The sequence below is a fragment of the Sorex araneus genome, chromosome 9 (assembly GCF_027595985.1).
Source record: "Sorex araneus isolate mSorAra2 chromosome 9, mSorAra2.pri, whole genome shotgun sequence".
Classification (NCBI taxonomy): Eukaryota; Metazoa; Chordata; class Mammalia; order Eulipotyphla; family Soricidae; genus Sorex; species Sorex araneus.
In genome coordinates this window covers 38,975,709-38,991,572 of record NC_073310.1, presented here as the reverse complement: position 1 = coordinate 38,991,572, position 15,864 = coordinate 38,975,709, and the positions used below count along the sequence as shown (strand labels likewise).

At 44.4% G+C, this 15,864-nt stretch overlaps 1 protein-coding gene across 1 annotated transcript in view; it reads right to left on the bottom strand.

Annotated features, from left to right (window-relative positions):
• The window catches only part of DESI2 (desumoylating isopeptidase 2), a 52,160-nt gene extending 48,567 nt beyond the window's left edge, over window positions 1-3,593 (bottom strand). The window contains exon 1 of the mRNA XM_004605442.3: window positions 3,205-3,593. Coding sequence (XP_004605499.1) covers window positions 3,205-3,246 — 42 coding nt within the window. The 5' untranslated portion in view covers window positions 3,247-3,593. The remainder of the gene's footprint in view (window positions 1-3,204) is intronic.
• Between the last annotated feature and the right edge of the window lie 12,271 nt (window positions 3,594-15,864).

Below are 15,864 nucleotides of genomic sequence, written 5' to 3'. Positions count from 1 at the left end.
TGACTGACAAGGTGAGCAATAATTTAGCAGCCCTATGTAACATCACACAACCTTTTTGAGGATTATACTATTCCTCCATGATGAAGAAGTTAATTTAAGTGACACTGATACAGTTATTTCCCCATAGATGGTTCCTATGGCCAAAGAAATGATCAACAGCGACCTGAATACGAAAAATACAATCAGCACTAGAGCAAGTGACACAGATACACAGCATGAAGTCATAAACAGAGATTAAGTAAAAATCAAGGCTGATTTTCATGTTCACAAAATTTGGACAAGAGCTGATGTACTAGGTTTTCACAGACTGTCTTCATCAAAGGAATGTATGATGAACAGAAAGTACCACTGAAGATTTTATTTTTAACAGAAGAAATTTACCCTCAAGGTAACATTAACAAAAAATGTTTCAAAACCCAAAAAATGACTAGAGAAAAATGAGTGTTAAAGGCACAAATTTGTATCTCAATCCAGCAGAAATCAACTAACAAGAAAAGTTTGAAATCATTCCTTTGGACACACACTCCTCAGTCCTTCACTCAGTGGATGTGGAACCCTAATGCTATAACCGCACATAGTTGTTTTCTGCCTTTATCAAAATCAAACTCTCTAGTTTTGAATTATTACTACTTTTGTACCCTCCCTGTTCACTTCTGTGATATTTACAGAGTAAAAATAACATAACTGTAGGGTGCGAAATTAGTATGGTTTGAAGTCCCAGACAGGAATTCTCCACCAAGTAAAGGGTGCTTGGAGGGCCAGCTCGGGATGGGAGATGCGTGCTGAAAGTAGACTATAGACCAAATACGATGGCCGCTCAATACCTATATTGCAAACCACAACACCCAAAAGGAGAGAGAGAGAGCAAAAGGGAATGCCCTGCCACAGAGGCGGGGTGGGGGATGGGGATGTGGTGGGAGGATATTGGTGTGGTGGGATACTGATGAGGATACTGGAATCATTGGTGGTGGAGAATGGGCACTAGTGGAGGGATGGGTACTCGATCAGTGTATGACTGAAACATAAGCATGAAAGTTTGTAAATCTGTAACTGTACCTCACAGTGATTCATTTAAAAAATTTTTTTAAAAAAGAACATATCAGCATTAAGTTTAATAGAAAACTAATAATCCAACTATTTACCATTATGATAAATATCCATATGCTCCTTCTTTTAGGAAAAAGAGATGCCTAAGAAATAAACATGGAGGATTGATTACTGGATAGAGAAGGTAACAATCACACCATTGCAAAAAAATGTTATTTTCTGTTATCTGGGCAGGTTAAACTTATTTTATCTACTTTTTTTACCTACCTTCTTAACAAACATAAGAGGAATAACATCTTTGTCAATTAGCATTTTTAACATCCTTCAGAATATTCTTTACTTTAACATGCACTCATATGAATATCATTGCTAGTTTTCTTCACATTTGGCACAATGAGAATGATTTTCATGATTCACACAATACTTTAATGAACTCATGTGTCAAAGAATTTATTTTGTTTTATTTTAAAAGTATAAAACTCTTCTTCCTTTTTTCACAGATAAATTTCAGGCTACGAAACTACAGCTATCCGGCCATTACATTATCCTAATTTATAAAAGGGTTTAAAGGAAAAGACATGAGTAAAATATATCCTGAGAATGCTTTGCAAGACTCTTCATGAATAACAAATCAAATTCTTATGAGATACTGTGTCCAGAAAGAGCACAAGTACAATAAGAAGTCTCAAAATATGTAAGTATCCAGTTGAACACATACAAAATTAAATCTAGCTAAATATTTCTTAACCAGTGACGTAGGCCAAAGACCTTACAAAGTGCCATTTTATCCCAGGGCCTCTACATCATTCTCAAAGAACACCGTGCATGGGAATCATCTGAACAACCTGTAAATATGGAAACTTGGGTTCCACCCCAGAGACGATTCTGATGTGACGGTCATGATTGTAGAATATAAGAAAGACACTAAGAGATACTAGAAGCTCACCAAGAGATTCAAATAAGGAGGAACGCTTGAGAACCTCTCTCTGCACCAGCCCAGATGATTTTCAGAGTAACTTTTTCTCTCCCGTTTCACTTTTCTCGATTTTCACACCTATCTCCTCTGCCTTCCCACCAGAACTCCATTCCACCCAAATAACTCTTAGGTAGTCGAGACAACGTGCTGACAACCCCCTCCGCCCCCAATGATGGCATCTCCTTTCTACCCAAGAATTTACACTGTACACTGTACATTCAGTCACTTAGAAACAAGGGAACCAAAAAATTTGGACGAATGAGAACCAAGACTCCTGATCACTATTAACTTTACTCTTTGGCATCTCTAATCCAAACATTACAAATTCAAGACCTGAACCTGTTCACTTGTCAATTCCACTTAGAGAAATCTGAAACATTATGGGCAGAGGTGACCCTTTGATAAAAGACAGAAACAACCTCAAACATGTTCCCGGCCAGAGAAGTTCAGTGGCAATTTCCAAGGCAAGCTTGCACTATTCCAAAGTTTTAAGACAGAACAAACAAGTTCTACCATCCCCTCTCCTATGGGCATGTCAGAGACCTGTTGCATCACTTGGAAAGTGGTCTCAGAATCTAGGGAAGGTGAACGCCCATGATCTCTAAATAATTCAGAGGAGCTCTTTTCCAATTTTTTTGCCTCATTCATTTTAACGACGTTGACTTCGAGGCAAGGGTGCGCTGGCTCCAGCTCACCTCTGCCGAGGTTCTCGCCTAGGTGTGACAGCTGCGACTTTCTGGACTTACGGGGGGCGGGGAGGGGGTGGAGAGGAGGGGGGCGTCTGGGGGAGGGGGAGTAGGGAGTTTTTGCAGACTTGGCGGAGCCACGGGAACCGACAGGCGGAGATCGGCCCGGATAAAGTGGGGCAACCGGGTCGTGGCAGGAGGCATCTGAGCCGCGACGGCAGCTCGGCGGAAAGGACACGGCTCATCGGTCCAGGGGTCGGGCCCACAGCCGGGATTCGGGCTAAACTGGGGGGCGGGGGGAGGGACTCAAGGAGAGGTTCCTCCAACCCGAGCCTCGGCCAAAGCTCTCAGGCCAACAGGGTTTAAAAAATTCATACTAACGAGACCTCCTCTCCTTCCCCCGCAACGCCCAGAGAACTAGCTGGAGGCGGAGACCCGAGGCAGGAAGCGCGTGGGGGCTCGAGCCGGCCCGGGGCCGCCAGGGGCCGCACTCACCATGTCGTACACGTTGAGCACCACCAACTGGTTAGCCCCCATCCTCCTCCCCGCGGCCGCCGCCTCGTCCTCCAGCCGCTCCGTCTCCGCGGGGCCGAGGCCGCTCCCTCCCCCGCCGGCACTTTAAAGGGCCAGAGCGGGGCACTAAATGCACAGCCCGGCCCGCGGCGGCCGGGGCGGGAGCATCGGGGTGCCGGACCGCTCCGGGGGCCGCGGACAGGACCCTGGGAGCCGACGGGGTCCGGTAGCCAGCCCGCTCCGGCTCAGGCGCCTCCCCTAGGCGGCAGACACGTGGGGGAAGGCGGGGCCTGGGAGAGGGCGGGGCCAGCCGCCCCAGGGGGCGGAGCCGGCCGCCGGGGCTGAGCCCGCCTGCGCGCTGGCTCTCGGCTGCCGCACCCGGGACGTACGGTGGCGCAGTGTGTGCGTGTGTGTGCGTGCGTGCGTGCATGCGTGTGTGTGTGTGTGTGTGTGTATGTGTGTGTCGGGGGGTGTGTGCGTGTTTGTGTGTGTGCGCGCGTGTGCGGGGGAGGTGCGCGCGCGTGCGAGTGTGTGAGTGCGTGTGTGGGTGTGCGTGTGCGCGGTGTGTGTGTGTGTGTGTGTGTATGTATGTGCGTGTGAGTTAGAAAGACTACACTTCCCAGCACGCAACGCAGCAAGCCCCAGTTCACGGTTTCTTGAGCAGGCGTCTCAAAACCTATCATAGCAACGCATTTCCCAGTCGTTGACTACAACTCCCAGCATGCCGCGGGAGTGCCGGTCCCACCTGAAGAGGCCTTTCCGGGAGACTACGGCTCCCAGTTTGCTGTGCTTTGCATCAATATCATGTCTTTCGCTGTCAATTCCTTTTCTTTAGGCTTTCTTAGAGGTGCAGCAGTTACTTCTTGTGGCGTTGAGAGCAATGAAGGCAACGCAATGTAGTGAAAGACCATACTGATAACCATTTTCTAAAACTGCCTTCACTTTTTCTTCTTGATAAGAGGAGAGGTGGGAACAGGAGGTGGGGGTGGGCGTTATGTTCACAGGTATGGACACAGGATTTAGCATTTTTAGTGAAACTACCCTGCTGAAATCGGATGTGATTTCAATACTCATAAAATTAGTACAACCATAGGACACAGTAAGATAGTTTTTTCCCCCCATTCAACAAATATTTATAGTTTGCCTGCCACTTGCCAGCATTGTAGGCCTTGGGGAATACGATGATCAATAGGAAGAGTATCCATAATGTGTGCTTTGTATAGAATTAAAATAAGATGAATGCCCAGGGAAACAGCTCAAGTGGCAGGGCACATGCTTTACATATGAGAGACACTGAGTTGAATCCTTGGAGATACACGGTCATGCACCATAGGTCCCTCATGCACCATAGGTCCCTCGTCTGGACCCTGCTTTTGGGGTACTAAGGAACTAAGGGCAACTGAGGCTTAGGACGAGAAAGCAGATCCCAGGAGCGAATATTATTCAGAGTCAACTAAATCCCAAGTTACAAAAGCATAATATTAGCTGTCTTCCTGTGTCTAATACAAAAGGGACATTGCTTTAAAGTAAACTGTGCAAAAGACATAAAGAGAGGAGAAAGGCAATATTAAGACTCCTATAAAAGATTACTAATATGTTGTTAAAGGTTGAGCCTTTTGTGTACTCAATATATATATATTTATATTCTTATATTTATATATATATAGTCACACCCAGAAACTGCCCCCAGTGCCCTGTAATCCCATCAACGGCCAACATCCAGAGACTATAAAATCAAACTCCTGGAAGAGAGCAACAAAGAGTCTCTTTCCCCTGCGCCTGGCTGTCTTCACCAGGGCCCCTCGGAGGGGACGAGTTGTGTTTCTCTCCCCGCCCCGAGCAGAGCCTAGACAGTTGAAGACCTCCGGAACCCAGCCACAGCCACATTCAAGGCCACTCTCCACATGTTCAGATGAGCTTTACGCATCTTTATATATATAAAGATGCAGAGTCTTCTGCCCCCAAGCCTGGCTGTCTTCACTGGGGTCCTTTGGAGGGGGGCAGGTTGAATTTCCCTCTCCACCTCGAGCAGAGCCCCGGCAGCCAAAGACCTCTGGAACCTAGCCATAGCCATGCTCAAGGCCACTCTCCACATGCTCGGATGAGCCTCATGCATGAAGGAACCAGCAGAGAAACCCAGGTGTGTGGGACCCAGGGCTGAGATCTCCAAGCCTGCTCGGATTGGTACTGGGTCTCATCCACCCACATTCCCCATTTTCCAGTAGCTAGAAAACTAGTAAACTGCCCCTGGCGCCATGTAATCCCATCAACAGCAAAGATCCAGAGACTATAAAACAAAGCTCCCGGAAGCATTCGGCCACGAATGTGGCCTCTTTTAGTTCAGTTCTCCCTCTTGGAGAACCTGGCAAGCTGCCAAGAGTATGGCAGAGCCTGAAAAGCTCCCCGTGGCATATTTGATATGCCAAAACCAGTAACAATGACGGGTCTCATTCCCCTGATCCTGAAAGAGCCTACAATGCCACACGGTTTGAAAGGACAAGTAAAGAGAGGCTGCTAAAATCTCAGGGCTGGCGCTAGAGCGATATAGCACAGCGGGGAGGACGTTTGCCTTGCATGCGGCCGACCTGGGTTCGATTCCCAGCATCCCATATGGTCGCCTGAGCACTGCCAGGAGTAATTCCTGAGTGCAGAGTCAGGAGTAACCCTGTGCATTGTTGGGTGTGACCCAAATAAATAAATAAATAAAATGTCAGGGCTAGGACAAATGGAGACATTACTGGCACCTGCTCGAGCATATCGATGAACAATGGGATGACAGGGATACAGTGATATGTAAAGATATATTTCCCTCTAAGGTTTGTTTTCCTTTACTTTAAACCCCATCAAATGTGGTGTGCTACTCTTGGAATATGAGTGGTATGAGGAATGAGATGTCGCACGGCCACAAATGCCACTTCACAGTCCAGGAATAGGTTACTCTTGGGTTAGTCTCAGCCTGAGATGTGGAAAGCAGCCGTGAACATGATGGCAGCTGAGTTCTGGAGATATTCAGCTGCCGGGACTGGATCCCTTGGGGCGGGAAGGGACCTCAACTGCCCCCCTCCGGGGTGCCCCATAGGAAGCAGCTTGGTGCAGGGTCCAGTGACATGGCTATGGTGTGCCATTTTATGCTCTCTTCTGAGAGGAAGACCTATAAATGCACATATTAAGCAAGATGTTGCTTTGTGTATTAGAATTATTTTCTATTATACTTTATACGATAAAATTTTTACAATAGAATTTATGCTAGGGATCCTGAAGAGGCTCCACCAGGGAAAGCTGATTTAACTTTTAAAACTGCCTCCTGTATTTTCTAGAACTTCCCTCATTAAATTCTGACTAATCTGGATTGGGTCATTACCTGGTTAACAGGCCATAGGTCTCTATTGCAAATACAGCAGTTAGGGTTCAGAGACTGCCAAGTGGAAAAAAATAAACACTAAATTAAATATACTTTTAAAATAAAATTTCCTTCATACCCCATGATAACAATCAAGTCATATTATCTTAATTAAGGTGTCATTTTCTTGACAGGAGACAGAATAAATACATTTATACACAGCCATGGTGATTCTTCTCTACTTGTCACTGGCTGTTACAAGTTTCCTCAAGGCTTGTCAATGTGACCTAATAACTTTATAGCATTTTAATAGTGGTTTCCAAGGCCCAGCAAGGACCAGATGAATAGTGAGCAGTAAATACTGAAATAAATAACAGTTAATGTTTATTGAACATTATTTGAGAGAGTGGGAGCTGCATCAGGGGTGCTCAGGGGCTACTTCTGACTCTGTGCTTGGGGGTTGTTCTTGGTCTTCGGGGACCATGAGGTGCCAGGTATTGAACTAGGTCCTGCCTAATGCTAGGAAGTACCTTACTCCCTAATCCTGTATTATCTCTCTTTCCTGAGAACATTAACTCTCACTGAAAATAAATTCTAACTGAGGATGTGCCATGTACTTGATAGTGTATCAAATACATTACCTCAATTTTCATGGAGATATGATTTACATGGAGATAAAATTTCATGGAAATTTTAATTTATTGCTACTATTTTCTCCTTTCCTTCCCTTCCCTTTTTTGTGGTGCTGTTGATGACCAGGATCATCCAAAGGTATCACCACTGGTGGCAGTGCTCTCACCTTTGGTTGTGATGCCCCCAAGAGAACACTTTATTGTAGCGTTTGCAAGAGATGGGGGAGTGAGTACACACTTGATTGTGTTCCCACACTTAATTGTGCTTTGTCAGACACATTGCACACCTTGTTGTGTCACTAGGGGTTCCAAATAGCAATGGGGTAATGTTGGGGATCCAACTCATAGTCTTATGTTTACAAGGCAGCCATTCTTTAAAAAAATTTTTTTTAATAGAATCACCATGAGCAACATATACAGAGCTTTCATGTTTGAGTTTCAGTCATACAATGATCGAACACCCATCCCTCCACCAGTGCACATTTTCTGCCACCAATGTCTTCAGTTCCCCCCCCCACCCCACCAAACTACTCTCTGCCCCTATGGCAGACAGTTTCCCTCTTATTCTCTCTCTACTTATGGGCATTATGGTTAGGGCAGCCATTCTCATACTGAGCCATCCCTGGGCCCAACAATCCTTCATCAGGGTGAGGAACAGATGGGTCAGATAGAGCAAATTTCTTGCAAAAGTTTGCATAGTTGTAAGTGGAGCTAAGATTTAAATTCAAGTTTTTCTGATTCCATAGTCACACCTGAGGTTGGTTGACTATCAGTAGAGTTAAAGTGTTAGGACTTGAGGGCTGGAGCGCTAGCACAGAAGGTAGGCGTTTGCCTTGCAAACAGCCTACCTAGGTTCAATCCCCAGCATCCCATATGGTCCCCTGAGCACCACCAGAAGTAATTCCTGAGTGCAGGACATGACTCTCCCCCCAAAAAAAAATTTATTCCCCTGAGCCTGTCAGAAGTGATCTCTGTGTTCAGAGCCAGCCATAAGCCCTGAGCATGACCAGGTATGGTCCCCTCTCTCAAAAAAAGAAAAGAGATACTTGCATGCAGATCAACAAATAAAATCTTAAGGGAGCAGGGGGAGGGCGGGATGCTGAAATAATGGAGCAAGTGGAAACTCTGGTGAAGGGTGTGATGTGGGAATGTTGCATGCATGAAAGCTTATCATTAACTAAATTGTGGTGCTTCAAATAAAATTTTAGTTCATGTGTCATCTTCATCTGAGTAAAACTCTGTGATTATCAAAAATGTCCAATGGTGGTGGGATTGGTGTTGGGATATTGAATGTAACAAATCATCATGAACAATTTTATAAGCAAATAAATAAAAATTTTTATGTAAAAAAAGTGTTAGGAACTTGATATCAGAACTATACCATCTTTTCTAAAGTTACAGTCTCATTATTTAGCTTAATGCTTAGAATTAGGCAGAATTTAGGTAAATAAATATTAATGACACTATTTCACATACTTTCTTTTTTATTATTTTAAAATTTTTTTACAGACTTACAACTTTCCGTGCTTGAGTTTCAGTCATACTATGCTCGAGTACCCATCCCTCCACCAGTGCCCATTCTCCACCACCGATGATCCCAGTATCCCTCCCTCCCACCCCCCCACCCCACCTCTGTGGCAGGGCATTCCCTTTTGTTCTCTCTCTCTTTTTGGGTGTTGTGGTTTGCAATAGAGGCACTGAGTGGCCATTGTGTTTGGTCTATAGTCTAGTTTCAGCGCGCATCTCCCATCACCAGCAGGTCCTTGAACCACACTTTACCTGGTTTTTCCTTCTCTATCTGAGCTACCCCTTTCACCAACGTGTGAGGCCAGCTTCCAAGCCGTGGAGCCAACCTCCTGGTACTTATCTCTACTATTCTTGGGTGCTAGTCTCCCATCTTGTTACTTTATATTCCACAGATGAGTGCAATCTTTCTATGTCTGTCTCTCTGATTCATTTCATTTAGCATGATACTTTGCATTTTGATTCACTTATATGCAAAGGTCATGACTTCATCTTTTCTAACAGCAACATAGTATTCCACTGTGTAGATGTACCAAAGTTTCTTTAACCAGTCATCTGTTCTCGGGCACTCGAATTTTTTTCCAGATTCTGGCTATTGTAAACAGTGCTGCAATGAACATTTGGAGCGCAGATATCATTTCGACTATACTTTTTTGCCTCTCCGGGATATATTCCCAGGAGTGGTATTGCTGGGTCAAATGGGAGCTCAATTTCTAATTTTTTGAGAAGCGTCCATACTGTTTTTCAAAAGGGCTGAACCAGTCAGCATTCCCACCAGCAGCGTAGGAGGGTCCCTTTCTCCCCACATCCACGCCAACATTGGTTGCTTTTGTTCTTTTGTATGTGTGCCAGTCTCTATAGTGTGAGATGGTATCTCATAGTTGTTTTGATCTGCATCTCCCTGATGATTAGTGATGAAGAGAATTTTTTCATGTGCCTCTTTGCCATTTGTATTTCTTCCTTGAGAAAGTTTCTGTTCATTTCATTGCCCCATTTTTTGATGGGGCTGGATGTTTTCTTCTTGCAGATTCCAACCAGTGCCTTGTATATCCTTGATATCAACCCCTTATCTGATGGGTATTGGGTAAATATTCTTTCCATTTCTGTAGTCACATACTTTCAGGAGGGAGAAAAGAGAAGAAAAGAATTTACTTTTATAGAGTATTGCTATGTACGTAGCAAAGTAATTGGTTTTTACTCAGGTACTTCATTTAATTCTCACAATAGAGTAAGTTACTATTATTAATTCACTTTATAAATAACTAGGTTCATAGAAACCAAAAATTTTGACTAAGATTGTACAGATATATAGTACTGGCAAAATTAGGATTAAAACCAAAGTAAACTCTACCATCATACCAAGCTGTAAACTTGTAAACTTGTAAACCAACTGCAAACAGCACAGTCTGTCACATCTTATATGTTCCTTTCTCCCAAACTCTCATTCTTATTTCCTGTACATTTGGATGAAAACTATAATTTTTTTCATATAGTGCGAAAACTTAAATGCATTCAAAACTTTTTACCTTAGTTTTGTTTCAACCCATTCAGGAATAGCTTAGTTCACTTATAAAGATAGCATAATTTGTGTTGTAAATTCTATTTATAACTTAAAACTATATATAAAAATCATAATCATTATACTTAGATCTATTTATTCATATTTAACTTCTATCAGAGCATGATTAAAAGCCTACAGCTATGTGCTATATCATTTATAAGCTTAAGCCCAAATACAAATTTTTGGAATATCTGCTCTTTACTTTCAGAGGTCTTCTTTTCTTCTTCTGGATGGATTTTGATCCCTGGAAATCTCATCTATTATTTTCAGATGCTATCTATTCCTTCATGTTCAATTAATATTAGACATATCAGTTCAGTTAGATATGTGGGAGACACACCCACAAACCACCTCTGGCTCAGCTGTATAAGCTCAAAGCCTCTGCCCCTCTCAGAGAGCCTGACAAGCTACAGAAGATATCCTGCCTGTATGGCAAGCTACCCGTGACGTATTTGATATGCCAAAAACAGTAACAACTTGCTCTTCATGTTCCTGAATTGAGCAGATGACATTGGGCTACACTAGCACGCAACAGGGAGGAATGGAGATGTTACTGGTACTGGTGCCCGCTTGTGCAATCAATGAGCAACGGGATGACTGACAGTTTTATCAGTTCAGGCTACTATAATGAAATACCATAAATTGTTGGCTATAAACAAGATTATTTTATTTCTCATAGTTCTGAAGGCTAGAAAGTCTCAAGCCAGGTTTCTGAGAGATTAGTGTTTGGTGAGGGCCCACATTCTGCTTCATGATCCCCCCCCTCCACCCCACTTCCCCCCACCTCCCCAAGAATTTAGTTGCTGGTCACCTGTCTTCTGGCTCTCTCATTAAGTAATGATAACTTGGGTAAAGTGGAGAGGGAGAAAAGTAGTAACTTCAAGAGTGAGTGCTGCTCTGTTCACAATAGCCAAAATATAAAAACAACCCGAGTGCCCTAAAACAGATGACTGGTTAAAGAAACTTTGGTACATCTCCACAGTGGAATACTATGCAGCTGTTAGGAGAGATGAAGTCATGAAATTTGCTTATAAATGAATAAACATGGAGAGTATCATGCTAAGTTAAATGAGTCAGAAAGAGAGGGACAGACATAGAGGGACTGCACTCATTTGTGGAATGTAGGGTAGCATCACATAAGGCTGACACCCAAGGACCACAGATACAAGGGCCAGGGGAATTGCCCCATAGCTGGAAGACTGCTTCATGAGCGGAGGGGAGAAGGCAGATGGAATAGAGAAGGGATCACTAAGAAAATGGTGACTGGAGGAATCAGTTGGGATGGGAGATGCGTGTCGAAAGTAGATAATGGACCAAACATGATGACCTTTCAGTGTCTATGTTGCAAGCTATAATGCCCAAAAGTAGAGAGAGAGTATGGGGAATATTGTCTTCCTTAGAGGCAGGGGGAGGGTGGGAAAGGGGGGGGTATACCCGGGATATTGGTGGTGGGGAATGTGCACTGGTGGAGGGATGGGTGTTTGATCATTGTGGGATTGTAACCCAAACATGAAAGTTTGTAACTATTTCACAGTGATTCAATAAAATTTTAAAAATTAAAAAAAAGAGTGAGTGCTGCTATTCTTTTTCTTTGATCTAGTTCTGCCTTCTTGGGAAAGGGCTGCTAGATCTCAGGAACTAGTCATTAGCATTCAAGTTCTTGGGGAGTTATATCGTCAGCCTGGAGTGTAAAATAAAACTCAATTCTGACCTCAGTCCAAGGTCTGTTATCTACTCTTGCAGAATATAATTTCAGGAAGGAGGCTTAGAGTTAAGTAAATATGAGGGGAAAGGAGGAAAAAGAAAGAGGAAGAGATAGGGCAGAAGGAGAGATTTAAGAGAGAATGGTTTATCCAGAGGGGATAGAATCCTGAGGTTACACATCACAAATTGAGTAAGAGTATGTTCCACCATAAGGAATTCCAGTATAGGGAATGTGCCTCATTTTTCTTTCTGAAATTGATTTTAAAGACCCCTCCTCCCCCAAGCCAAACTGGGGCTTTCTGTATAGAGAGGAATCTGTTGTTGGGGTTGTGAAGAGGAAGAGCTTGGCATATTTCATGATAGTGTTTCATACTCTTATCACAGCCTTTTGTTTCTGTTAGAGCTTTTCCTCTCAGAAGTGAGAGCCAGATTAGGGCTTGCACCAGTTAGAATTTCATCTATCTTCATGCTTTTAGGCTAATGCCAGAGTAACTTCTTTAATTTATAATGCTAGGGCACTCACCACCTCCTCGGCCCCTCCACACACATCGCCCGCCAATTGTCTACCTACCTACTTCAGTTTAAACATATGAATATGGTGGAAGAACACAAATTGCATTAGATATGTCATTTTAATTAATTCTGCTTTTATGAATTAAATCTCTTTGCCTTTTTACACTCTTTACAAAATTTTACCAGTTAAACTCTAAATTAAAAAATTTTTCAATTTTGTGCTCTATACTCTGTGTAGGGTTTTAAGTTAATAACTGAATCGGTGGTTTTGGTTGCTCTTGCAGTCCCAATAGTCTGTATTTGCTGTAGCATTGCTAGGGATTGAACTGTGGGGCAGCGCTGGGAATTGAACTCAGGGCTTTACACATACTTGGAATGTGCTCCACATCTGAGTCACACCCCTTGGGCCCCTGTATTATTTTAAAGTATTAAACAGTTCTTATTATATTGCTCCTTTTTTGAAAAAAGTGCTCATGTCAAAGAGATAGTACAGGAGGTAAAGTACTTGCCGTGCATGAGGCTATACTTGGTTTGATCCCCAGCATCACATATAGTTCCTGGGAGAGGGCTAGGAATAGGCACCACTGGGGATTAATTAAGTTAAAATAACAATACTTTCTTGCTTTATTATTACAACTATTTTTCATATCTCACCAAAAATTTGAACTTGATTTTTAAGCCATCTCATGTTTTTTCTCTTCCTAAGAGGTCCAGCTGTGGGGGATATTTATGTAGTCTGTCTAGTTGACTTCACCATAGGTAGTTAATTAATTTTTTTTTCTCTGAAGATGGTTGGAGATTGTCCCTTCAGGTTTCTTCACACAAGAAAAGTTTGAACTTTGTCCAGGAAAATGGAAAGACTTAGCCCAGGTAATCTGGTGTGTTGGAGTTCTCCCTGGCATGTCCCCTTGACCACTAGAGGTCGTTGGACCTGTAGAGAGAACCTGGTCCCAACTTCTCTGGGACCCTTGCTGTTACCAGGGGAACCTGATGTTTCTAACAATAACATAGATTAATTGGCCTTGATTTGCCAGCGGCCAATGGCTTGAGACAAAGGAAACAGACATCTTTGGGTGTCAGCAGTATTTCAACCTTGCTTCTGCCTTAGAGCATCAAGGCAGAAGCATCAAGGAGCGCTCCAGCAGCTTCTTTTTTTTTTATTTTTTGGGGGGGTCACACCCGGCGATGCACAGGGGTTACTCCTGGCTCTGCACTCAGGAATCACTCCTGGCAGTGCTCAGGGGACCATATGGGATGCTGGGAATCGAACCCGGGTCAGCCGCATTGCAAGGCAAACGCCCTACCTGCTGTGCTATCGCTCCAGCCCCCGCTCCAGCAGCTTCTGAGTCATAACAAGACCCTGCCTCCCTCTGCCACTTGCTCATCAGTGCACATAGGCATTCTCCTGCAGATTCTATTTAACCACTGCCTTTTTTTAAATTAAAAAATTGTTTTTATTGAATCATCGTGAGAACAGTTACAAAGCTTTCAGGTTTAAGTTTTAGTCATACAATGATCAAACACCCATCCCTTCACCAGTGCACATGTTCCAACACCAAGAACCCCAGTATACCCCCCTCCCACCCTCCAACCTGCCTGTGTGGCAGATGACTTTCACTTTACTCTCTCTTTACTTTGATGACATTCAATGTTTGGACAGAAAACCCACTATTATTATTTGGAATTTCCCCCAACAATCAGACTTGCTGAAAAGACATCATTTGATAATTTGTTTTCTATTGCTGGTAATGAAGAATATATGATTTTGGATTTCTGGTATTTTAGTCATTAAGTCCAGAGTGATTTGTGCCAGAAGCCTCTGGTTTCTGAAATTGGTTTGTGTGCCTCTGGGATCATGGCCGTTCAGGAGTGGAGCAGCCATTTGTGGGCGGCCTCTCAGGGTCTCATCTGGGCGGGGAGCAGTGCTGGTACCACCTCCCATCTCGAGATTTCCCATGACCCCCATCACTGCAAACTCATACCTTCATCCAGTGGGATCTGAATGATGGCGGTCACCATGCCACTGCCACCAGAAGGAAAGGCCGAGGGACTAAAACCTTACCTCTTCCAGGGTGGCACAGAGCTGTAGTTAGTTACTAGCTTAGTTCACAGTCTAAAGGCAACTCTGTAAGAAGCCAGTAGGTTCCAAAATTGGTTTGTGTGCCTCTGAAATCATGACCGTTCAGAAGCAGAGGAGCCGTCTGTGGGCGGCCACTTGGGATCTCATCTGGGCGGGGAGCAGCACTGGTACCACCTCCCATTCCTAGATTTCCTATGTGCCCCATCACTGCAAACTCATACCTCCGTCCAATGGACTCTGAAAGATGGCGGTTGCCATGCCACCATCACAGAAAGGAAAGGCCGAGGGGCAAAAACCTTTCCCCTCCCAGGGCAGCATGGGGCCGTAGCTTAGTTCACAGTCTAGAGGCATTTCTGCAAGAAGCCACTGGGTTCTAAAATTGTTTTGTGTGCCTCTGGGATCATGGCCATTCAAGGAGCAGAGGAATCGTTTGTGGGTGGCTGCTCCACGTCGGAGAGCAGCACCAGTACCGACCCCCATCCCGAGATTTCCCACACACCCGGTCACTGCAAATTGCTACCTCTTTTCAAACGGCTCTGAAAGATGGTGGTCACCATGCTGCTGCCGCTGAAAGGAAAGGCTGAAGAAGAAAAAGCTTTCCCCTACTGGGGCATCATGGAACCATAGCTTAGTTAACAGTCTAGAGGCATTTCTTCGAGAAGCTGATGGTTTTCGAGCTTGGTTTGTGTGCCTCTATAGTTTTGGGCATTATATTTTGCTTGGATATTCAACTCCACCATTCCAGCCTGCCTTGTAGGGGCAGATGCTAGATCATCTATTTTCCATTGCTCAGTTTGTCTATCAAGAAAGGTTCCAGTGCCCCCATGTGGGTCGAAGAAATTGTCCCGGTCCCCATATACCGGAGCCATGTTTATAGAAGCTCAGTGTCGCCGCTATTCCATCTGGAGAAGTTGGGGAGACTGCACCTCTTCCATCTGGGGCACCCAGTGTTATCGGATCTGTCTGGGGCCGGGAGCATTCTTCGGTGTTGTGTTGCCCGCAGGCCAGGATTCTTCACTGCTGCGTGCAGCAAGAGGACACAGCCGGGCGGGGCTCGGGTTGAGGGCATGACTTTCGTCGGGGTCAGAGGCGGGCTGGAGCCCAGGATGGAACTTCTCAGTTCCAGTGTCCCCATACAGTTCGGAGTAGTCCTGGTCCCCATAACCAGAGCCATTATTATAGAAGCTCAGTGTCACCAGGATTCCATCTGGAGAAGGTGGGGAGACTACAACTCCTCCACCTGGGGCACCCTGGTTTTATCGGCTCATTTTGGGGCCCAGAGCATTCT